At 38.6% G+C, this 21,288-nt stretch overlaps 1 protein-coding gene across 1 annotated transcript in view; it reads left to right on the forward strand.

Annotated features, from left to right (window-relative positions):
* The window catches only part of Sdc (Syndecan), a 256,509-nt gene extending 239,930 nt beyond the window's left edge, over positions 1-16,579 (forward strand). Inside the window, exons 2-5 of the mRNA XM_076775518.1 lie at positions 8,825-9,014; positions 9,613-9,713; positions 11,372-11,543; positions 13,070-16,579. Of these exons, the coding sequence (XP_076631633.1) occupies positions 8,825-9,014; positions 9,613-9,713; positions 11,372-11,543; positions 13,070-13,251 (645 nt within the window). The 3' untranslated portion in view covers positions 13,252-16,579. The remainder of the gene's footprint in view (positions 1-8,824; positions 9,015-9,612; positions 9,714-11,371; positions 11,544-13,069) is intronic.
* The last annotated feature ends 4,709 nt before the right edge of the window (positions 16,580-21,288 follow it).

A 21,288-nucleotide genomic window follows, 5' to 3' on the forward strand; every position in this document is an offset into this window, starting at 1 on the left:
TGACAAAATTATCGTTACAAATTATTAGTAAAATTTGTCCACCTACACGAATTTTTTTCTCGAAAATGAGTAGGATTTCGAGGGTATGTCTATTGAAGACAAATCATTGTAATTGACCCCAGCAACCGAAAATAATTTTTTCAGAACGATTTGAAATTTTTTAATTTTGTCGAAAAATTTCACACCTTCTCGAATTTTTTTCTCGAAAATGAGTAGGATTTCGAGGGTATGTCTATTCACCAAAAATGATTGTAATTTACCCCCACAGGTAACAGTATTTTTTTTAGAACGATTTGAAATATTTTAATTTCGTCGAAAAATTTCACACCTTCTCGAATTTTTTTCTCGAAAGTGGGTAGGATTTCGAGGGTATGTCTAATCACTAAAAATGATTGTAATTGACCCCAGCAACCGAAAATAATTTTTTCAGAACGATTTGAAATTTTTTAATTTTGACGAAAAATTTCACACCTTCTCGAATTTTTTTCTCGAAAGTGGGTAGGATTTCGAGGGTATGTCTATTCACTAAAAATGATTGTCATTTACCCCCACAGGTAACAGTATTTTTTTTAGAACGATTTGAAATATTTTAATTTCGTCGAAAAATTTCACACCTTCCGGAATTTTTTTCTCGAAAGTGGGTAGGATTTCGAGGGTATGTCTATTCACCAAAAATGATTGTAATTTACCCCCACAGGTAACAGTATTTTTTTTAGAACGATTTGAAATATTTTAATTTCGTCGAAAAATTTCAAACCTTCTCGAATTTTTTTCTGAAAAGTGGGTAAGATTTCGAGGGTATGTCTATTCACCAAAAATGATGTAATTGACCCTAGCAACTGAAAATAATTTTTTTAGTACGATTTGAAATTTTTTTTTTCGCCGAAAAATTTAGGCACCTACCCCCTGTCGATTTTTCTTAAAAATTAGATTTTTATTTTTAATTAATTTGGTTGGCGCTGTAGGGAAAAGTTGTTTAGTACTTTTTTGTAGATATCTGTGAGCTCTATTTCAGAAAAGAATTTCAATGAGATACGTTCACTATTGTAGAAATTATGGCCGTTTGAAAATTGGACCACCAATTGGGTCAAGGAGCAATTTTTCCAAAACTTTTAAAATTTCTAGATATTCTTCACTATAATATGTAATTGACCGTAGCAACCAAAAATAGTTTTTTTTTCGAAAAAGTTGCCGGTCGATATGAAATTTTAAACGTTAATAACTTTTTAACGAAGCCTCAATCAACAAATTGGTATTCTTGATTTTCGTCTTATTTTGGCCCTTAGAATCTCCCATTCAAATTTTTCCCACAGATGGCCTAACACTCTGTATACATATTTAGAGGTTACATGTATTTTTCGAAGTGTCCATAAGCGTACAGTTTTTGGTCTTATTCGTTTTATTAATATACCTTCCAACTTCTTGGATGTTAAAATTGCATGGTCGTCGGATGTTTGTCGTAAGAAATTCGTTTCTTCTTTTTTTTGCGAACGCGTACCAGCTTCGCAGGAAATTGATTGTATCCCTCCCATCGAAAGCTCCCGATGTGTTCTTTTCAATGTAAACCCAGTAAAAACAAGAGGCATACGGCGAAAGCGTGACTACGTCGAGAAACATACGAACGAACGGATCTACGAGAACATCACGAGTTAAGATCGAAGGATTCGGATCCAATATGAAAGATTCCGATCCTATTCAAATACGCGGCTCTCGATGTAGATGATGGCATGTATATGCTCACGCGCTCTGGCGGGATAGGTAGATTTTCAATATCCTACAACGAAGGAAAATCGAACGTATCGCCTTATCTGACGACTTATCGTATATCCGAAACCCTCTTGCGTATCGACTTCGGGGACTATACGAAGCAACACGCGCCATCGTTGCGTTTAGCGCGATGAATAAAATAATTCACGTTTAATATACACTGTTAGATTTACCGACTGGATCTCGTCTACGCAGTGAACAAACTTCAAGCTCAATAAAAAAATGAGAGGAGTATTTCCGTTTAACCCTTTGCGGGGTATACGTAGATTTCTATTTAAAGAAACGAAGTGGCTCTTCAGACCTCGAGAACACTCGAGTAAAAAAAGTAAATAGGAAATTCGTACCTTATTTTCTTTCATTAAGAATTTATAAAAGCAAAATTTGTAGACAAATAGCAGAATTTGTTTGTAAAACATTTCAGATTTTACAGATCTGAAAGGCATTTTCGTCTACGACCAAATATCGTACGCGAGCGAAAAAAATAGTTTAATAAATCTCCTATTCGAATTATATTCGAATTCCGTGTGTCCATCACGGGGAACCGAGCGAATCCAAATAAATCCCGAATGTCTGGTGCTACGGTCCTGGACAGATCCTCCCGTTTTATCTGTGAAGGAGCTATATAGAGTCAGCCTGGAGCAGTGCCGTCTACAGGCTCGGCCCGGTACTACGTCAGTGCAGTCACCACTTTGCTCAAAAGCATATCGCACCCTATCCAGCGAAATTGCTCATTCCTGGACGTTGAAACTCAGGACGTTTTTCGGTACCGGTTAACCAGACTCGTAAGTACACGTAGAGACCTTTGTTCGTTCGGTCCCCGGACGCGTTCCCGTCGAAATATCTCGATTTACGTCCGGCTTGCGTTCGAGTCGCGAGGAACGGGAAAAAAAGGCGGGACAAGCAGATCTCGCGAACCTTGACCTTAGCCCGAGGCATTCGCGCGTCGTTGCAGTGACACATTGTTCCGGGCAACGGGACGATGAATTCGCGGACGAAAAACGCGGCCGATGCGGCAGAATGCGCGAAAGAGGTCGATAACATCGCGCGCCCGCGCAATTCTTGCGTTTCTTCCGCGGACGTCGTGGGAAAAAGAAGTCGAAGAAAGCGGATCCCTGCCCAACGGGCCTGTCACGTTTACGGCTGTGTGTCGACGCACACGGAAAATCGGACGCGCGTTGCCCGCGTCCCGCTTGAAACCCGAAACGAGAGGCCTGGTGCACGTAATTGTTTCGCTGTGCGGTGAGTGGGTTGCGCCCGGGAGGACGAATTTCGTGTTATCGATCAGCTGCTAGGGACACGCTCGCCGATGTATCCCTGTACGCACGGTCGCGTGCATCCGGTGCATCGGCCGTTGCACTTGCGGCGTCGTGTCGTCCGGTATTTTCCGTACAGTACGTTGTACATGTATAGCGAACGAGGCAACGAAAAACGCGCCCCGCGCGAGACGCAGCAACGCCTGTGACTCCGGCAGTCGAAATACAGGCGCTTCGAATTTCGTATTCGCTCGAGTACGCGTCGAGAAGTTCGCCGTATCGTTTCCACCGACTGTAGTTCCGTGACGTAGCGACGTCTCGAGATTCTTTCGTGAAGCAGTTACGACGGAACGTCTCGCGGTGCCGTGGAACCCGTAAGTTCCCGTATCGTAGGTTAGTTCGCGACAGTTATCGCTCTGCAGTCTGAAGTTGCAGCGCGAGGGAATTCGGTAAGTCGGCGATGTCAAGAGACTGGAAACTTCCTACGTGGAAGACTAATTGATACGCTGTGTCTCGAACGAACTGGGGAATATTCGAACTGTTTAATGTGTTATAGACGTTCGAACATTACCACCGATGCTTGAAAATCGTAATATAAGGTGTTCAGTCCTGGGAAAAATTTTAATGAGGGATTCTAGAGGCCAAACTGAGACGAAAATTAGGAATACCGATTTGTTGATGGAGGCTTTGTTAAAAAGTTATTAACGTTCAAAGTTCCATCAGTATTCAATTATTTTCTCGAAAATGCGCAAGATTTCGGGGGTATGTCTATTCACCAAAAATGATTGTAATTGACCCCCACAGCTAGCAATATTTTTTTCAGAACAATTTGAAATATTTTAATTTCGTCGAAAAATTTCAGTACCTACTCGAATTTTTTTCTCGGAAATAAGTAGAATTTCAGGGTTATGTATAATGATCAAAAATGATTGTAATTGACCACTGGAACTAAATATAATTTTTTTAGTGTGATTCGAAATTTTTTAATTTCGTCTAAAAATTTCAGTACCTACTCGAATTTTTTTCTCGAAAGTGAGTAGGATTTCGAGGATATGTCTAATCACCAAAAATGATTGTAATTGACCCCCACAGCTAGCAATATTTTTTTCAGAACGATTTGAAATATTTTAATTTCGTCTAAAAATTTCAGTACTTACTCGAATTTTTTTCTCGAAAGTGCATAGGATTTCGGGGGAATGTATAATGACCAAAAATGATAGTAATTGACCCCTGTAACTAAATATAATTTTTTTAGTATGATTCGAAATTTTTTAATTTCGTCTAAAAATTTCAGTACCTACTTGAATTTTTTTCTCGAAAGTGAGTAGGATTTCGAGGATATGTCTAATCACCAAAAATGATTGTAATTGACCCCCACAGCTAGCAATATTTTTTTCAGAACAATTTGAAATATTTTAATTTCGTCGAAAAATTTCAGTACCTACTCGAATTTTTTTCTCGGAAATACGTAGAATTTCAGGGTTATGTATAATGATCAAAAATGATTGTAATTGACCACTGTAACTAAATATAATTTTTTTAGTGTGATTTGAAATTTTTAAATTTCGTCTAAAAATTTCAGTATCTACTCGAATTTTTTTCTCGAAAGTGAGTAGGATTTCGAGGATATGTCTACTGACCAAAAATGATAGTAATTGACCCCTGTAACTAAATATACTTTTTTTAGAATGATTCGAAATTTTTTAATTTCGTCTAAAAATTTCAGTACCTACTCGAATTTTTTTCTCGAAAGTGAATAGAATTTCAGGGGTATGTGTATTCACCAAAAATGATTGCAATTCAGCCCTGAAACCGAAAATAATTTTTCTAGAACGATTTGAAATTTTTTAATTTAATTGTTAATAACTTTTTAACGAAGCTTCAGTCAAGAAATTGATATTCTTGATTTTCGTCTTATTTTAGCCTCTAGAATCCCCCATTAAAATTTTTCCCAGGGCGAACACCCTGTATAAGTTTGGATTCTTGAAATAGTTATCTTGATTAATTGTTACAGATAACCTAAATTTTAGACTATATTGACTTAAATTAATAGGTTCTATAACCATTATTTTATAGACTCTATGCAGATTTTGGAACGTTTTCGAACGTACATCTACTGTTTCCTAACTATAAAAGTTAATTTTGTAAGAACATTTTAAGTCATTTATCTTGGTTGCAGAGATGTTCTTTTTTTAGGGGAGAAGTGTCTCCCCGCCCCCCAGAAAGATTGGAAACCACCGGTTTAGAACGTCGTTTGTCCCCAGCTGTTCGTCTTTGCCTCGGGATAGTTAAAATATTTCATTCGTCAAAGCTTCTCCGCGCGGTTATTGCTTTTAAATTGAATCCTTAAGGAATTTCATTTTTCCCCGTTTCCTCCTTCTTTCAATCGCCGCGCCGCAGCCGCCTGTAACGACCGTCGCGAAGTCTGAATTGGTCGCTGTTTTAATTAAAAGAGCATCGTGAAAAGTTCGCGAACAGGAAATTGGAATTGTTCGCGAGGATAAAGAACCTTCGGGAAAGGATTGAACCTCGAGGAGCTGCAGCAACTGATATCCTTGTTAGCGTTCGTCCAACGCGTAATTGCACAAAATGGAAACCTAAATATATCACGGCAATACAAATTTAAAATTTAATTGTTAAAAGTTTGTTCTCGACCTTTACCGGGGACAACTGATCCGAAATTAATATTCACAGCTGTACCAAGAATTTTCACGGGATTTTGTGGCCTTGTGGAGTGAACATTGAACGGTTCGTAATTTATCGATTTTCATGTATTGCAGATTTTTCCCAAGGGATTCGATTTTAAGCATCCATCTGACGATGTATCCGCGATTGGACCTATTATACGATCGAGTGTGCGTTATAATGCGCCTCCCGTTCTCCGCGAATGCTCTTTTCACAACCGTAACGGTCGTTTCGTAAATACAATCGCGCCAGATGGCGGTACTGTAGCGGCGTGATTAGTTTCCTCTGGTAACGTTTGAAATTTCGGACTGGCGAGAGTTTGGGCCGACAGCTCGTTTCTATTTGATTGTACAGCATGTATATAAACGGCGCTTCCCGTATGCACGTTACTCACTCACTTTCGATCGATTGTTCCCCCCGTGCGCGTCGGTGTTTCCACGAGATACACACAGGTCAATGGATCTTGATAAATTACGATACCACCTAGAAAAAGAAATCACGAACCTATACAATTCATTTACCCGTTTCATTGTTTTACAAAGAAATATTTACAGACTTAAAAAAAACGAAAGACCAAATTTCTTTTTGACATTAATTCCTAAAAAATATCCCTTTCCTATGTCCTAATAATTCCTCCGTTTTTGTATTGTTTAATTTTTGTATGCGTGTGTCTGTTTTTTAATGGTAAAATATATTTCAATATATACATATTTTTGTTTTTACTGAAATACTTCTTCATATCACTAAAGTACTATCTGGACTTATACAGGGTGTTCGATCACCCTAGGGAAAAATTTTAATGGGAGATTCTAGAGGCCAAAATACGACGAAAATCAAGAATATCAATTCGTTGATGGAGGCTTCGAGGTTTAAAGTTTCACTCGTTCTGAATTTTTTTCTCAAAAATGCGCAGGATTTCGGGGGTATATCTAGCCACCAAAAATGATTGTAATTGACCCCCACAGCTAACAATATTTTTTTCAGAATGATTTGAAATATTTTAATTTCGTCGTTAGGCACCTAATTAGATTTTCGGTAAGGAATTTTTTTCTCGAAAATGCGTAGGATTTCGGGGGTATGTCTATCCACCAAAAATGATTGTAATTGACCCCCACAGCTAACAATATTTTTTTCAGAATGATTTGAAATATTTTAATTTCGTCGTTAGGCACCTAATTAGATTTTCGGTAAGGAATTTTTTTCTCGAAAATGCGTAGGATTTCGGGGGTATGTATAATGACCAAAAATGATTGTAATTAACCCCTGTAACTAAATATAATTTTTTTAATATGATTTGAAATTTTTTAATTTCGTCTAAAAATTTCACACCTTCTCGAATTTTTTTCTCGAAACTGGGTAGGATTTCGGGGGTATGTCTATTCACCAAAAATGATTGTAATCGATCCTTGCAATCGGCAAGAATTTTTCCAGAACGATTTGAAATTTTTTAATTTTGTCGAAAAATTTCACACCTTCTCGAATTTTTTTCTCGAAACTGGGTAGGATTTCGGGGGTATGTCTATTCACCAAAAATGATTGTAATTGACCCCCGGAACCGAGAATAATTTTTCCAGAACGATTCGAAATTTTTTAATTTAAACGTTAATAACTTTTTAACGAAGCCTCAGTCAAGAAATTGATATTCTTGATTTTCGTCTTATTTTGGTCTCTAGAATTAAAATTTTTCCCAGGATTGGCCGAACACTCTATATAAACGAATAAAACAGTTCGATTTTCGTTTTATACAAAATGCTGCAACTCAAAAGAAAGTACGGGTTCCATCACATTTCGAAGTCTCTTTATCTCCCACAAACGAACAGTTTCGCCATATGGATCGAGAGCTACTCGATATTCCAACGTTTCGTCGTACTTCAGAATCGAGAATGCATTGCAGAAGAAAAGGTTCGTCGACGTAAAATTTTTAACATCCATTCAGCTATCTAGCCCCGTTTCCTGTTTACGAGATGTTGCGAAACATATATCGCTAGACTGGAAAGAGACGAGAGAGATCGTGGGGGTCGATCGGTAGACGATCACGATAACACCCGCCATTTGTTATTCTGGACTTTATTGCGTATCACTCTAGCATTCCAGCTGCGTTGGCTAACCGGAAACTGATCGCCATTCCTCGAACCCCCCTAACGTGGCTTGTAAACTTACTGCTTTTAATCGTCGCGATCTTGATTATACGGTTACGTAATTTTTAATTGTACACCGTTCTACGGTTTTAACCTTTCTTATTATACTGGACGTTGACAGTTGAAAGAATCTCCGTATTTATTTTGTTCTTCATAAAATATAGTCGTAAGCAATTCGTCCTCGATTCGTGACTGGTGAAACTACTATACAGTTAATTTGGATTCCTGTAGTAATTGTGTACTGGCAAGCAGTCCTATTTAAGTTACTGAAAGCTCACGCTGCAGTTCTGATTTGTGCGCTAGTTCCTGTTTGAAATATAAGCCACAAAATTACGCGTTTAAATTGGTGTTCTACTCCAGCCACTCTTTCGTGTTAAACGCAGCAACGCATTAAGGAAACACCGCGCGAAGGAAAACAAAACGGTGTTTTGATGATGCCACCGTTGCTGTAATTCAATACCTAACCCCTGGCGTTCACAGAAATGGATTCTATTTTGGGAACGCAGCGCAGTCTCGTCGTAAACCACAACAAAAAGAGTTCAGGAAACTAAGAGAGACGGAAAGATGATTTTTGTTACTTGGAACAGAATTTATGTGCCATATTTATGCCCACAATTACAGGATATTTAAAAATTAATTAATATTATGAATCGAATCTGACGGTTATTAATTCTTTAGCGTAGGTTATATTGCATGTTACAGATTTTATTAAAAAGTTTTCCAAGTCTGTCTTCGATTTAAGATGGAAGATAATCGACAAATGTAATCGTGATCGATGTAGAAGATAACTACCTTATCTTCTTTAAAGCGACACCTACAATGTAATGTAGATACATATACATACTGTTGTTTTGTTTTCGTGATATAGCTTTGTAATAAAATAGAAGTGATAAGTACACGTGTAAGACACGTTCAGCCAAACCTAAAGTCCATTATAGCCACGTTTAATAACAGACTTATGGTGAATCTTTTTGTTTTCAGAAAGATCAACACGAGAAAGAGAGGACGGTGGGAGGAAGTTCGACGTACAATCCCGTTCCGGACGATCTATACTTAGACGATCAGGACCCTTCGGAGGGTTCTGGTCGAGGTGGCAGCGAAGGTCACGACGACCTTGAAGCATCCGGTAGCGGCCTTGGCCCTGACGACGAGGACGGCGACGACGATCACGGTAAAATAATAGTTGTTTCGTATTTAAAAACATTCGACTTGAACGAAAATAGAGAACTTGTTGAATAAACAAAATTTACTGACTGACGAATTGAAATACCGACGAAACTTGAGAATAAATAAAACACATGGGCGTGCTTCTCACTTTTCATCGATCTATTTTTGGGATATCGTATGGCAGCCATTTAAAACAATAGACTGCAGGGAATTACTCTACGATTAAGTAATAATTTTTTAAAAGTCGTTTTAAAGAAAGTCTGGACCGCAAAGAGACATACGGTATGTTCAGTGGCGGGTGCATAAAACCAAGATCGATATCGTTAACGCCAGTCAAAATTCGCGATGTACGATGGCCAGATTTGATTAAATGAGAAATGAAATTGCCACGATGGCCCCTCAATTAATTTTATTTTTACGCCGCCCGTCATTATCTCGTTTCGACTGGTGCATTGCAGTTATTAAAATTTAATGAGTTCAGCATTTCAATTATACGTACTGGCAATGGAACGGATTTTTTTTTATAAGACTTTATCAATGAATTATTATAGACAGCCAGTTTTTGTATTTTATTAATCATTTCTCTGGTTTACTTGTTGCAGATTTCAGTAACAACAATAGGATAGACCCGGTGCACAATAGGCCGACAGAACCAGAGGCACCATACTCTGTCGATGAACCGAGTGTCAAAACTAAAGAACAGGTGATAGAGATTGAAAATCGGATTCTTTATCAAAGAATATGTGGCGTCGCCACGCTCGCCACCAGAGGGGTCACGCTCTCACAAGCGCTCGACCGACCCCTCGATTATTATAATGTTCAGCCACTCATGGGAAAAATTTTAATGGAGGATTCTAAAGGTCAAAATAAGACGAAAATCAAGAATATCAATTTGTTGATGGAAGCTTCGTTAAAAAGTTATTAACGTTTAAAGTTCCACCCGTACTGAATTTTTTTCTAGAAAGTGAGTAGGATTTTGGGAGTAGGTCTATTCACCAAAAATTATTGTAATTGACCCCCGCAACCGAAAATAATTTTTTTAGAACGATTTGGAATTTTTTAATTTTGTCGAAAAATTTGTCCACTTATTCGAATTTTTTTCTCGAAAGTGAGTAGGATTTCGAGGATATGTCTACTGACCAAAAATGATTGTAATTGACCCCTGTAACTAAATATAATTTTTTTAGTATGATTTAAAATATTTTAATTTCGTCTAAAAATTTTAGTACCTACTCGAATTTTTTTCTCGAAAGTGGGTAGGATTTCAGGGTTATGTGTATTCACCAAAAATTATTGTAATTGACCCCCGCAACTGAAAATAATTTTTTTGGAACGATTTGGAATTTTTTAATTTTGTCGAAAAATTTGTCCACTTATTCGAATTTTTTTCTCGAAAGTGAGTAGGATTTCGAGGATATGTCTACTGACCAAAAATGATTGTAATTGACTCCTGTAACTAAATATAATTTTTTTAGTATGATTTAAAATATTTCAATTTCGTCTAAAAATTTTAGTACCTACTCAAATTTTTTTCTCGAAAGTGGGTAGGATTTCAGGGTTATGTGTATTGACCAAAAATGGTTGTAATTGACCCCTGCAACCAAAAATAATTTTTGCAGAATGATTTCCAATTTTTTAATCCAATTTTTGAATAACTTTTTAATGAAGCTTCAGTCGAGAAATTGATATTCTTGATTTTCGTCTTATTTTGGCCTCTAGAATCTTCCATTAAAATTTTTCCCAGGAGTGGTCGAACACCCCGTATATACACTCTTCGAACGACTTCTCAATATCCCAGTCGTCTAAGGCAGGGCCTGCTAGGAAGCCTTACTGATGAGTCCACTAGCAGACCTTGGACGAAACGCGCCCCCTCCTTTCTTTTTCTGTCCTACAATTCTCACGAATTTCCACACCCCACTGCAGTGCAACAAAATATTTCTCTACAAAGGAAAATATTTCTTTATAGAAGAATAGAACTATTTTTCAGCAGTAATTGCACGTAAAAGTAAAATAATTTTTAAACAGTTGTCTGCAAAACAAATTCTATATTGCACGTACTATGTTGATACATTTAATTATGAGAAAGTCAGCTGAAAGAATAGAGTTCAGTTTAAAATCTAGTCTAGACAATTGTGTAGTGAAAACTTACTATTGTACGTCGCAAGGGCAACTTTCATTGATCCGTTTAACAGTGGAGAGTTACACTACCCTTCTGCGCGAAGGGGAAACCCATCACGTCCACCGAAACGCGTGGACGTTGAGGCATGTTTATTAGATTTGTTTGAAAACACGTGACCCTGCTAAGTAGCCGAATTAAACGGATTAAACGGATTAAACTGATTAAGCCGTGTCCCGTTGCAGACGATCGTCGAGACTGTAAACCGACCCGACATCGAGGTCGATGTAATCGTGCCATCAGGTGTCGAGGACGACCACTCGGACAACACCGACGAGATAGACGAAGTTTACATCATGAATCCGAAACACGAGGACCGCGCCAGCTCCTTCTTTGCTCAGCCAGGTGTGCTGGCAGGTGAGTTCCGTGAACTTTATTAATAATTTGCGAGGAAGAACGCTGGTCGACAAATTTTTAATAATTTTTATTCTTTCTTTATTGTGTGCAGATTTCACGACGAATTTTTATGACTATTACCCTGTTGCTGATTAGAAAATAGTAAATTCTAGCGAACATCTGGAACATTTCTTGGAATGTTCTGCAAGCAGTCTAAAATTGCAAAACAAGAAAAAGATTCATATTGTCTTTTAGTTACTTTAATACTAGCAGCTTTCTCATCGTTTTCGAATAATCTACGTTGCACAGCACTGAACAGAACGCTTTCAAATGTGAGATTTCCCGAGGTCCGAATTCCGGCTCTGGGGATTACGTTGTTTATTAACGTGTTCCGTTAGTATTAAGCCCGACGTATAAGGGCAACACGCGAATCAACATTCTTCCTCGAGAACAGTATTTATTCACGAGGGTTCCACAACTCCTATGGAATTCTGGGTTAAGTTAACCGATCCAGCCCCCTTGTAATAAACGTGCTGCATAATTAACGTGCTGAATAATGAATCACTTCTGCGCGCGAAGTTGCTTCTGGCGTTTCAGATTTTATGCTATTTTGGCTGTCGTACCGTTGTCCGTAACGCAAAATTCGCAATAATTTTACAGTAAATGGACAATTACATCCACCATAAATAAAATCATCGATCAAGCCACCATAAGTCCAATTTAAAAAATTACAATCTTCACAGAACTTCCTAAGGTCAACGAAAGGTCACATCTACAATCACAATACGTCGCACCATGCAACGTTTGTTTAAAACATCATTCCGGTATCATGAATAAATTTTTCGATATACAGGCTGTTCAGTATAGGGCAAAAATTTAATGGCATATTCTAGAGGCCAAAATAAGGCGAAAATCAAGAATATCAATTTGTTGATCGAGGCTTCGTTAAAAAGTTATTAACGTTTAAAGTTGAGTCTGTAGAACGGCGATCGCGCGCGACAGTGGTTCTACGAGCGGAACTTTAAACGTTAATAACTTTTTAACGAAGCCTCGATCAACAAATTGGTATTCTTGATTTTCGTCTTATTTTGGCCTCTAGAATCTACCGTTCAAATTTTTCCCATGGGTGGTCGAACATCCTTGTATAAAGTATGTATACCTTTGTTATGTATATTGTTATAGAGGGTGTTCAGTCACCCGTGGGAAAAATTTTAATGGGAGATTCTAGAGGCTAAAATAAGACGAAAATCAAGAATAGTAATTTATCGACGGAGGCTTCGTTAAAAAGTTATTAACGTTTAAAGTTCCGCTCGTAGAACCACTGTCGCGCGCGATCGCCGCTCTACAGGCGCAACTTTAAACGTTAATAACTTTTTAACGAAGCCCCGATCGACAAATTGGTATTCTTGATTTTCGTCTTATTTTGGTCTCTAGAATCTCCCATTAAAATTTTTCCCCGTGATGGTGTCTCGTCAAAATCGTCGAATATGAAAAAAAAAACATACGATTAAAGTTTTCGTCTTTACTAACTGGTCGTAACTTTTCAGCGGTAATTGGCGGTGCGGTGGTGGGGCTGCTGTGCGCGATCCTGGTGGTGATGTTCATCGTGTACAGGATGCGCAAGAAGGACGAGGGCTCGTACGCCCTCGACGAGCCGAGGAGATCACCCGCGGCGCAGGCGTTCCCGAAGCCAGGCGCGCCGCATCACAATCGAGAATTCTACGCTTGAGGCGGCGAAGCCTAAACTGGCTTTGACACCGCCGAGTTTTGCCCCACGATGCCACGCCGAGACAGACGATGTCCTTCGACCGAATTAAACGCCACCGACGCCGACGACGCGACGCGGCCGTGGAATCTCCCACGCGGGTCCCACGAGACGTCTCGTCGACCGACCACAGGGAGATTCCCATCGCGGGGAAACACTGTCACCGATAGCCTTCCGTCATCCTTCGATCGACGCGTTCCAGCCCCCCCCCTTTGTTCTTTACTCGCACACCGTTTTTCTTCTAACAATCGTTCATCGGTGATGGAACATTTCGTCCGAGTCTGTCTCCCTCCCCCACCCCGTAGAGTCGAGCATATATCGATTTTTCGTCGCTTGGCTCCCTTCCGTATACGATTATCGTTGCTGGTCGAAGGAGGCGAAGGCGATGGGTGATAAACTGCCCCATCGAGTCCTCGTCGGCAAGGTCGCGCCAATTCCAAATGCATTTACAGCGTATTCAGAGCGTATATGTATTTAGGCGTATGTATACGCCCACCACCCCGAACTACCCCCCCATCCCCCTGTACAGGACTGAGAGCGCGAAAATTCGTGGGCGATAAACGCTGCTGGTATATCGTTAATCATTCTGCCCCCTGGTGGAAGGAGGGAAGGAAGAAGGATCGTTGCGCCACCGTGATTTCTCTTTGACGCCAATCCCGCGAACCGCGGCCTCGTTTATCAGCGTACCCCTCCTGCTCCTACCCTTTTCCAGCTTCTCTCGGTTTCCTTCTCTTTCCTTCACCGTTTCTTCGTTCAACGGGGCACGCCTAACCTAACCCAGGCCCGACTCGCGTGGGTTGCGTCTCTTTTTTTTTTTTAACACTTTGACCAGGGCCCTTGACCCGTCGGCGCGTTTCCCCCTTTTTCGAGGTCGATTCCGTGGAATCTCATAAACACTGCTTGAATTTTACGTGGCTCGTCGGCGAAACGACAACGGAATGTAACGAAATCCTAATTTAAACGCGTTGGAAGCCTCTGATTTTGTAAAAGACGAGCGATCACTTTTGGGAACTGCACTTTCCAAGGTCACAGTCCGTTGGTCTTTTAGATAGTTTTGCAGCGTATATGCGATCGACAGTTTGTTCGTATTCGAAAAAAAGTAAATGTAAACGTTTCAAAAGGTTTCTCTTTGGTCGACGACCACGCGCGAAAGAGGATAGGTAAAATTGTTAGCTTAAGGTATTCTTAATTTTTTTAAAGATCATTGTTATATTCCTAAGGTACGATGTAGTGTAATTCGTCGGGTGGGTAGAATAAATCTTTCGCGTTGAACAGTCGCAACTTTTGCTTTTCCGACCCGAGGCGATGTCGAAACACGTTTTCGGCGACGGTGATCAGCGAAAGTTGCGAAAAATCAAAAGTTAGGCGTTCGAAAATCAACGGGATATATTTACATTTTTGTATTTTAAATCACGTTAGATCGATTCTTTGTTGGCACAAATGTAATCACAATGCTCCTGTAGCAAAATACTCTCATCGTTAAAAATTATTTATTTATAATTGTGCTAACGAGATAAACCTATTTATCTTCTTCCAACAATTATGCTTAAAATTTTGTGCTTTTATTTACGTTCTGTTCGTTTTGTGTCTTTCCATACTTTAGATCAGTGTTTCCCAACGTACTGCATCGCACTCATATTTTCCCTTTTATTCAACATTTTTCGAGACTTGTTTAACTGTTGTGTTAGGAGAGGGCATCAAAATCTTCATGGTGCTCCACGAAAGACCCGGGAAACACTGCTTTAGACGAAGGATAATATACAGGGGGTTCTTGAAAATCCTACATAATGTAAGGGCAGAACGTTTGCTTCGTCGATGGATTTTTGTATATTTCTAAAATTAGATATTTGCGCGTTTCGTTGTTACATTGAAAAAAAAAACGAAAGAAATGAATTGCTGACACGATAAGGGTTGAAAACGGTTGTGTCGATTGCCATGCACATAGTGGATAAAAACTCAACGTGCCATTTTAAGCACAGTAAGGAACATTACACGCGACAACCGATTCACTCGATCTTGTGCATCGACGTGTCCCAGATTATCGTTCCCTTCTTCCACCTCTGGACTAAAGAACATCTTGTATCTTAAAAGAGAAAGGCTTCTTCTGCTGGTCGACAGAGATTCTATTTGCCATGGAAAACAAAACAAAAGACGTTCAAGTTTCCCGCGAAAGGGGGGAACCTGCGTACACGCGTTCACACGCATACGTGCACACGGTTTTTCGCTCTGACAGCACCGCGTATGCCATATTGAAAATGAAGACGAGACAAAGAAACGAAGAGATATGAAAAGATTTAAAAAGAAAAAAAAAAATAATAATAATAAGACACGTACAAGTGTATATCTATTTGTTTCAAGATTTTCGTCCGCGATATTTATCCCACGGTCGATCAGTATCGCGAGGGTACGTTGTAATAATTTATTAACTTTTTCACGTAGGACCAAGCAATTCCCCTTTCTCCCCACCCCCTCTCTCCTGGGTCCTTTCTTTTGCTTTCCCCTCCGTTACTTTTCCGGCGATCTTAACGATCGTTACAAGCGTCTTTGAGTTTTTTTTCAAGATTTTAACAAGCGTCTCGGTCACCTCCCAGGTAGAACGCATTCTTAACCATTTTATTCGTAAAACTTTTATAGAAAGACTTTTTTACGTGCGATGGGTCCCTCGTTAGGACACCTTCAACAGTACTACCGATCGAGAGATGGGAATTGTTCTTTTTTTTTTTTTAAATACAAAACAACCCACGATTACTGGCACGAATAAAAGTCGGGAAGGTTCTGTGGTTCGAAATGAAACGAGAAAACGTTCCGAACTGCTTCAAACCGTTATGTGAAAGTTCTGATCCAAACTGTTGCCAAGAATGGCAGATTCTTGATCTTTTCGTTTCGACCCGCAGAATCTACTTGGCCCTATTCGTATCATTAATTTTGGGTCACCATGTGTATGCGAAATTAATCGGTATCATAACGTTATCGTTATTCGAAATGTATACGCGTAGATTCGATTCTTAGTCGCGCCATCTACTGAAAAGATCATCGTTTCGTCGCATTCTCCACTTTCGAACGATAAACACTCGTAGAATTTAGCACTATCTTTTAATACTCGTTGGATCGCGATAGAAATTTACTTCAACTTCGGACGTTCACATATGACGAGTAAATGCGAGGCACTGGAGGATTTCTAAACGTCGTAAATCTTGTATATATGATGTTATGCAGCTATAATGTCTTATATATAATATTATGTCATTATCAATGTCCTGTGCAATAATAATATGAATTTTACGTACACGAATCGTTGCATTTATTATCACACGAATCGACCAACAAAACACAGAAACGTTCGAAGCTACTTCGAACAACTTCGTTGTCCGAACGATGATCAATTTACATGTGTTTTAACCTTAAATTCGAAGTTACAAGATTTACAAGTGTATACCTCACGATTTTATTTTAATTTGTTCACGTATATTAAATCGTGTTGGTTTTAATACAGGGTGTTCGGCCAACCCCTGGAAAATATTTTAATGGGGGATTCTAGAGGCCAAAATAAGACGAAAATCAAGAATATCAATTTCTTGATTGGGGTTTCGGTAAAAAGTTATTAACGTTTAAAGTTCCGCCCGTTCTGAATTTTTTTCTCGAAAATGGGTAGGATTTCGGGGGTATGTCTGTTCATAAAAAATGATTGTAATTGATCCCCACAGCTAACAATATTTTTTTCAGAACGATTTGAAATTTTTTAATTTTGTCGAAAAATTTGTCCACCTATTCGAATTTTTTTCTCGTAAATGATTAGGATTTCAGGGGTATATTTCTTCACCAAAAATGATTGTAATTGACCCCTACAACTAAAAATATTTTTTTCAGAACGATTTGAAATTTTTTAATTTTGTCGAAAAATTTGTCCACCTATTCGAATTTTTTTCTCGTAAATGGTTAGGATTTCGGGGGTATGTTTCTTCACCAAAAATGATTGTAATTGATCCCCACAGCTAACAATATTTTTTTCAGAACGATTTGAAATTTTTTAATTTTGTCGAAAAATTTGTCCACCTTCCTGAATTTTTTTCTCGAAAATGGTTAGGATTTCGGGGGTATGTCTATTCACCAAAAATGATTGCAATTGACCCCCACAGCTAACAATATTTTTTTCAAAACGATTTGAAATATTTTAATTTTGTCGAAAAATTTGTCCACCTATTCGAATTTTTTTCTCGAAAATGGGTAGGATTTCGAGGGTATGTTTCTTCACCAAAAATTATTATAATTGACCCCTACAACTAAAAATAATTTTTCCAGGATGATTTGAAATTTTTCAATTTAATTGTTAATAACTTTTTAACGAAGCCTCCATCGACAAATTGTTATTCTTAATTTTCGTCTTATTTTGGCCTCTAGAATCCTCCATTCAAATTTTTCCCATGGGTAGCTGAACATCCTTGTATAAAGTATGTATACCTTTGTTATGTATATTGTTATACAGGGTGTTCAGTTACCCGTGGGAAAAATTTTAATGAGAGATTCTGGAGGCCAAAATAAGACGAAAATTAAGAATAACAATTTGTCGATGGAGGCTTCGTTAAAAAGTTATTAACGTTTAAAGTTTCGAGTCTTGTGAGTGAGAATCACTATCACGCGCACACAGCTCTGCGCAGGTTGCCGATCTACAAGCGCAACTAGAAACGTTAATAACTTTTTAACGAAGCTTCCGTCAACAAATTGGTATTCTTGATTTTCGTCTTATTTTGGCCTCTAGAATCCCCCATTAAAATTTTGTCCGTGGTCGAACACCCTGTATATTAGATTTCGTGACGAGTCTAACCTCGTTATTGTATACTCTGGCATAAAAGAACTTAATGACGAGTTGTACAAGAAGGGTTTAAAGAAGATTCTACCTGGGTCGCGGGAACGCGGGACGCCAATCCAGCAGAGTCCGATGTGTCGGAGTAAATTAAAATATATCATGCCGATACTGCCATATACTACGTAAGGAACACCAATTTCGTACGATAACCGTCGCGATACCACTTTATTAGATGCTCCTTCGTCGTCGCGTTTTTTTATCATTTTTTTTCCTATAATATTCCATTACAAACCGAACTTCGGAACGATCGTTGGACGTTACGGGCAAAGTGTTTAAATTCGATCGTCGTATTAAAATACCAACGTCGTGCGAGGCGACGATCAACACGTTGAACGCTGAACCAATTATCTGGAAAGATGTTCGAGCGCAGACACTACCGACAAACTAAACGACACGAAAGACAACAAATAATCGGCTGCCCATTCGTTCCACTTTTTAAGTTTTCCATCATTAACTGCTAAGTCAGTCGCATCATCCGTGACTAACGTGGCGTTCAACGTGTTAATTGCAATTGTTTACGAATAACGAAGATTCGTCGCGAATCGCCTCCCGCGACGTCGGTCTCTATTTTCAGGTATGAAAAACTTCACCGATCGACGCATTTTCGTAACATTTGTCGCTGCTTCTAAATCGATCTTATCGATCCGTAAAATAGCTCGACGCTATTTTATAAGCTTATTTATAATGCGTCTAGACGTCTCGAGGATATTGTAACGATACGCGTAGTAATAAAAGTATAATTAAGTATATTGATAGGGTCGACTTGGAAGGAGAACCTGTTCGAACAGCTATTCGATGTACAGGTTATGTTGGAAGATATGTTCGCGAATAAATATCGATACTTGGACGAATGATCTGAACGAATCGAAAGGGTAAGGTACGGGTATCGAGAATACCTAAAAATATTGTGTATAGGGTAAATCAATTAGGGTGGAAAATCTGATCACTTTTATCCGAACGATCGACTATGACTGTAGCGTTGCTTTTACTATTTATTTACCAAAAATCCCTTGCTTTCTGTTTATCCGTTATCTCGAAATCTCTAGTATCGTTTATAAATTGAATGATTAAGAAAGTACCCTATCACCTGACCAAACATTGTCAGAAATTTTATGCTTTGCCTTTAACCCTAAAATCGTTTGTCCTCTCACAGTTGCAGATATCGTAATTCGATTAATGTTTAGTACAAAATTAATTAAACATTTATATCGAAGTATTCTTTGCATAAATGTTTCCCGTAACTTTTCATTTGTTTACTTACCGGTTTACACCATCACTGTGCCAGATTTTAATTCTCTTGCGTCTTCGTTTCCAATTAACCGCCTCCATTCCTTGCGCCAATGAAAGCAAAAGAGGAACCTAGAAATCCAATCATAATCCTTATTGTAATAATAATCGTATGCAACATAGACGGAAATTGTTTGTTAGATAGTAATTAATTTACCGCGTGGCGATGCGGAGGGACGCAGAAAATTTACTTTTTACGCTGAAAATGTACCAAGCGAAAACCACAGAGAAACATCCTCCGTTCGTGAGCCGATATTCACCGTCAAATTATTATCAAAGGAAAACACTGTTTCTTTCGATGCATAAATTTAAATTCAATTCATCGTCGATAGTTTTGAAAATTTTATTCGCGTCGAGTACACGATTAGATTGAATGTAAAAAGCACAGGAAGAAAATAGCTACAAAAAAAAAGAGGAAAGTAACGTTCACGAACCGTGAAGACGTTTCTCGCAAAGGCCGCCGGCTTATAAAATCACGCACGACGCGACATTATCGGGCAAAATGGAGAAAATGAACCACAAACGCCGTGTACGCTGCATCGCCACGTGGCTCGTTTAATACTCGAGAGGCGCTGTCTACGTTCTATGCGACAAGCAACAAAACATTAATTGTAATAAAATCATATTTTATAAGAGGATGTATTCCGTATGAACGCTATAGCAATGAGAACTCTGTCTAACGCTAGACGAGATAACCCATAGGCCAGGTGGACGAATGAATAATAATTTTAAAAGTGAATACAATTAATATTTAATGATAACTACAATTAACAATGTTATTTTTTAAGTGTAAGTATTGTCTAACCCCCCCCCCCCCCCTGTCCTACCCGAGTCGTCCTGAGCTCCGTGCAAATATATTACGTATGCGTGTATATATACATATACATATATATATATATATATAAATAAATATATATCGCGTCGTTGCACGCTTTACACGTACATACACGTATATGTATTTATATGGAGTTACACAATCGCCCGCCGTGGAGCATCGAACCGTGATCTTCGGTTCTTCGAATTTTATTTTCAACCTCTTTTCTCGTCAGATACGGGTATAACGAACTAACTGGTAAATGCTAGGAGTTCCTAGGATCCATACCAATCGATTGAAATTACCTGATCGTGGATGTTTTCACGGGGCCCCGTAGGTCCGGGAATCCCATGTTTATATTAGATTTCTCGAGCCAGATCGAACGGACCGCGTTACTCCGTCGCGGGCGTTTACGTTAACGACACATTATTATTAACAGAAATTAATACTAATTGCACTATGTTAGTATGGTAACGAACAATACTGTATGTCGTCGCTCCTATTCTGTAAATAAACACTGTACCGTGTAAGGAAAAAAAAAAAACCTGACCAGCGGTTGTTAATTTTATTTCGAATGCATCGCTACGCTCGAGGATATAAAGAACGACGACGAATTATTGCGAGCTCTTCGCAGCACTTTATTAACTGCAAAAGTACATAGAAAATATCTTCTCTTTATAAAATCTTTAACATAGTATTCTATCGCGGAATGATCGAGCATTCCTTAAAAAAAAAACAATCTTAAGCAGGTATTCTAGGGTAGAACCTTTGAGAAATCAAATTTTTTTTTTTTATATGCACGTTAACCCTTTTGCAAATCGTATACACCTTTGCACGATATGCCAATCAGCTTCAAAGTGCTACAAAGATTTTATTTGTCATTCATACTGGGGAAAAAAATGATTTCTTGGAATTTTCAGAATCGTGAAAGTTGAAAAACAAGGAGCTCGACTGGAACAATTGTATCTTTTCTACAATTTAAAGTATTCTAAAGTCTAGACTAGAATACCACCTTAAGAATAGAATCACTTTCGGA

Source organism: Colletes latitarsis, chromosome 10 (assembly GCF_051014445.1).
Source record: "Colletes latitarsis isolate SP2378_abdomen chromosome 10, iyColLati1, whole genome shotgun sequence".
In the NCBI taxonomy this organism is placed as follows: Eukaryota; Metazoa; Arthropoda; class Insecta; order Hymenoptera; family Colletidae; genus Colletes; species Colletes latitarsis.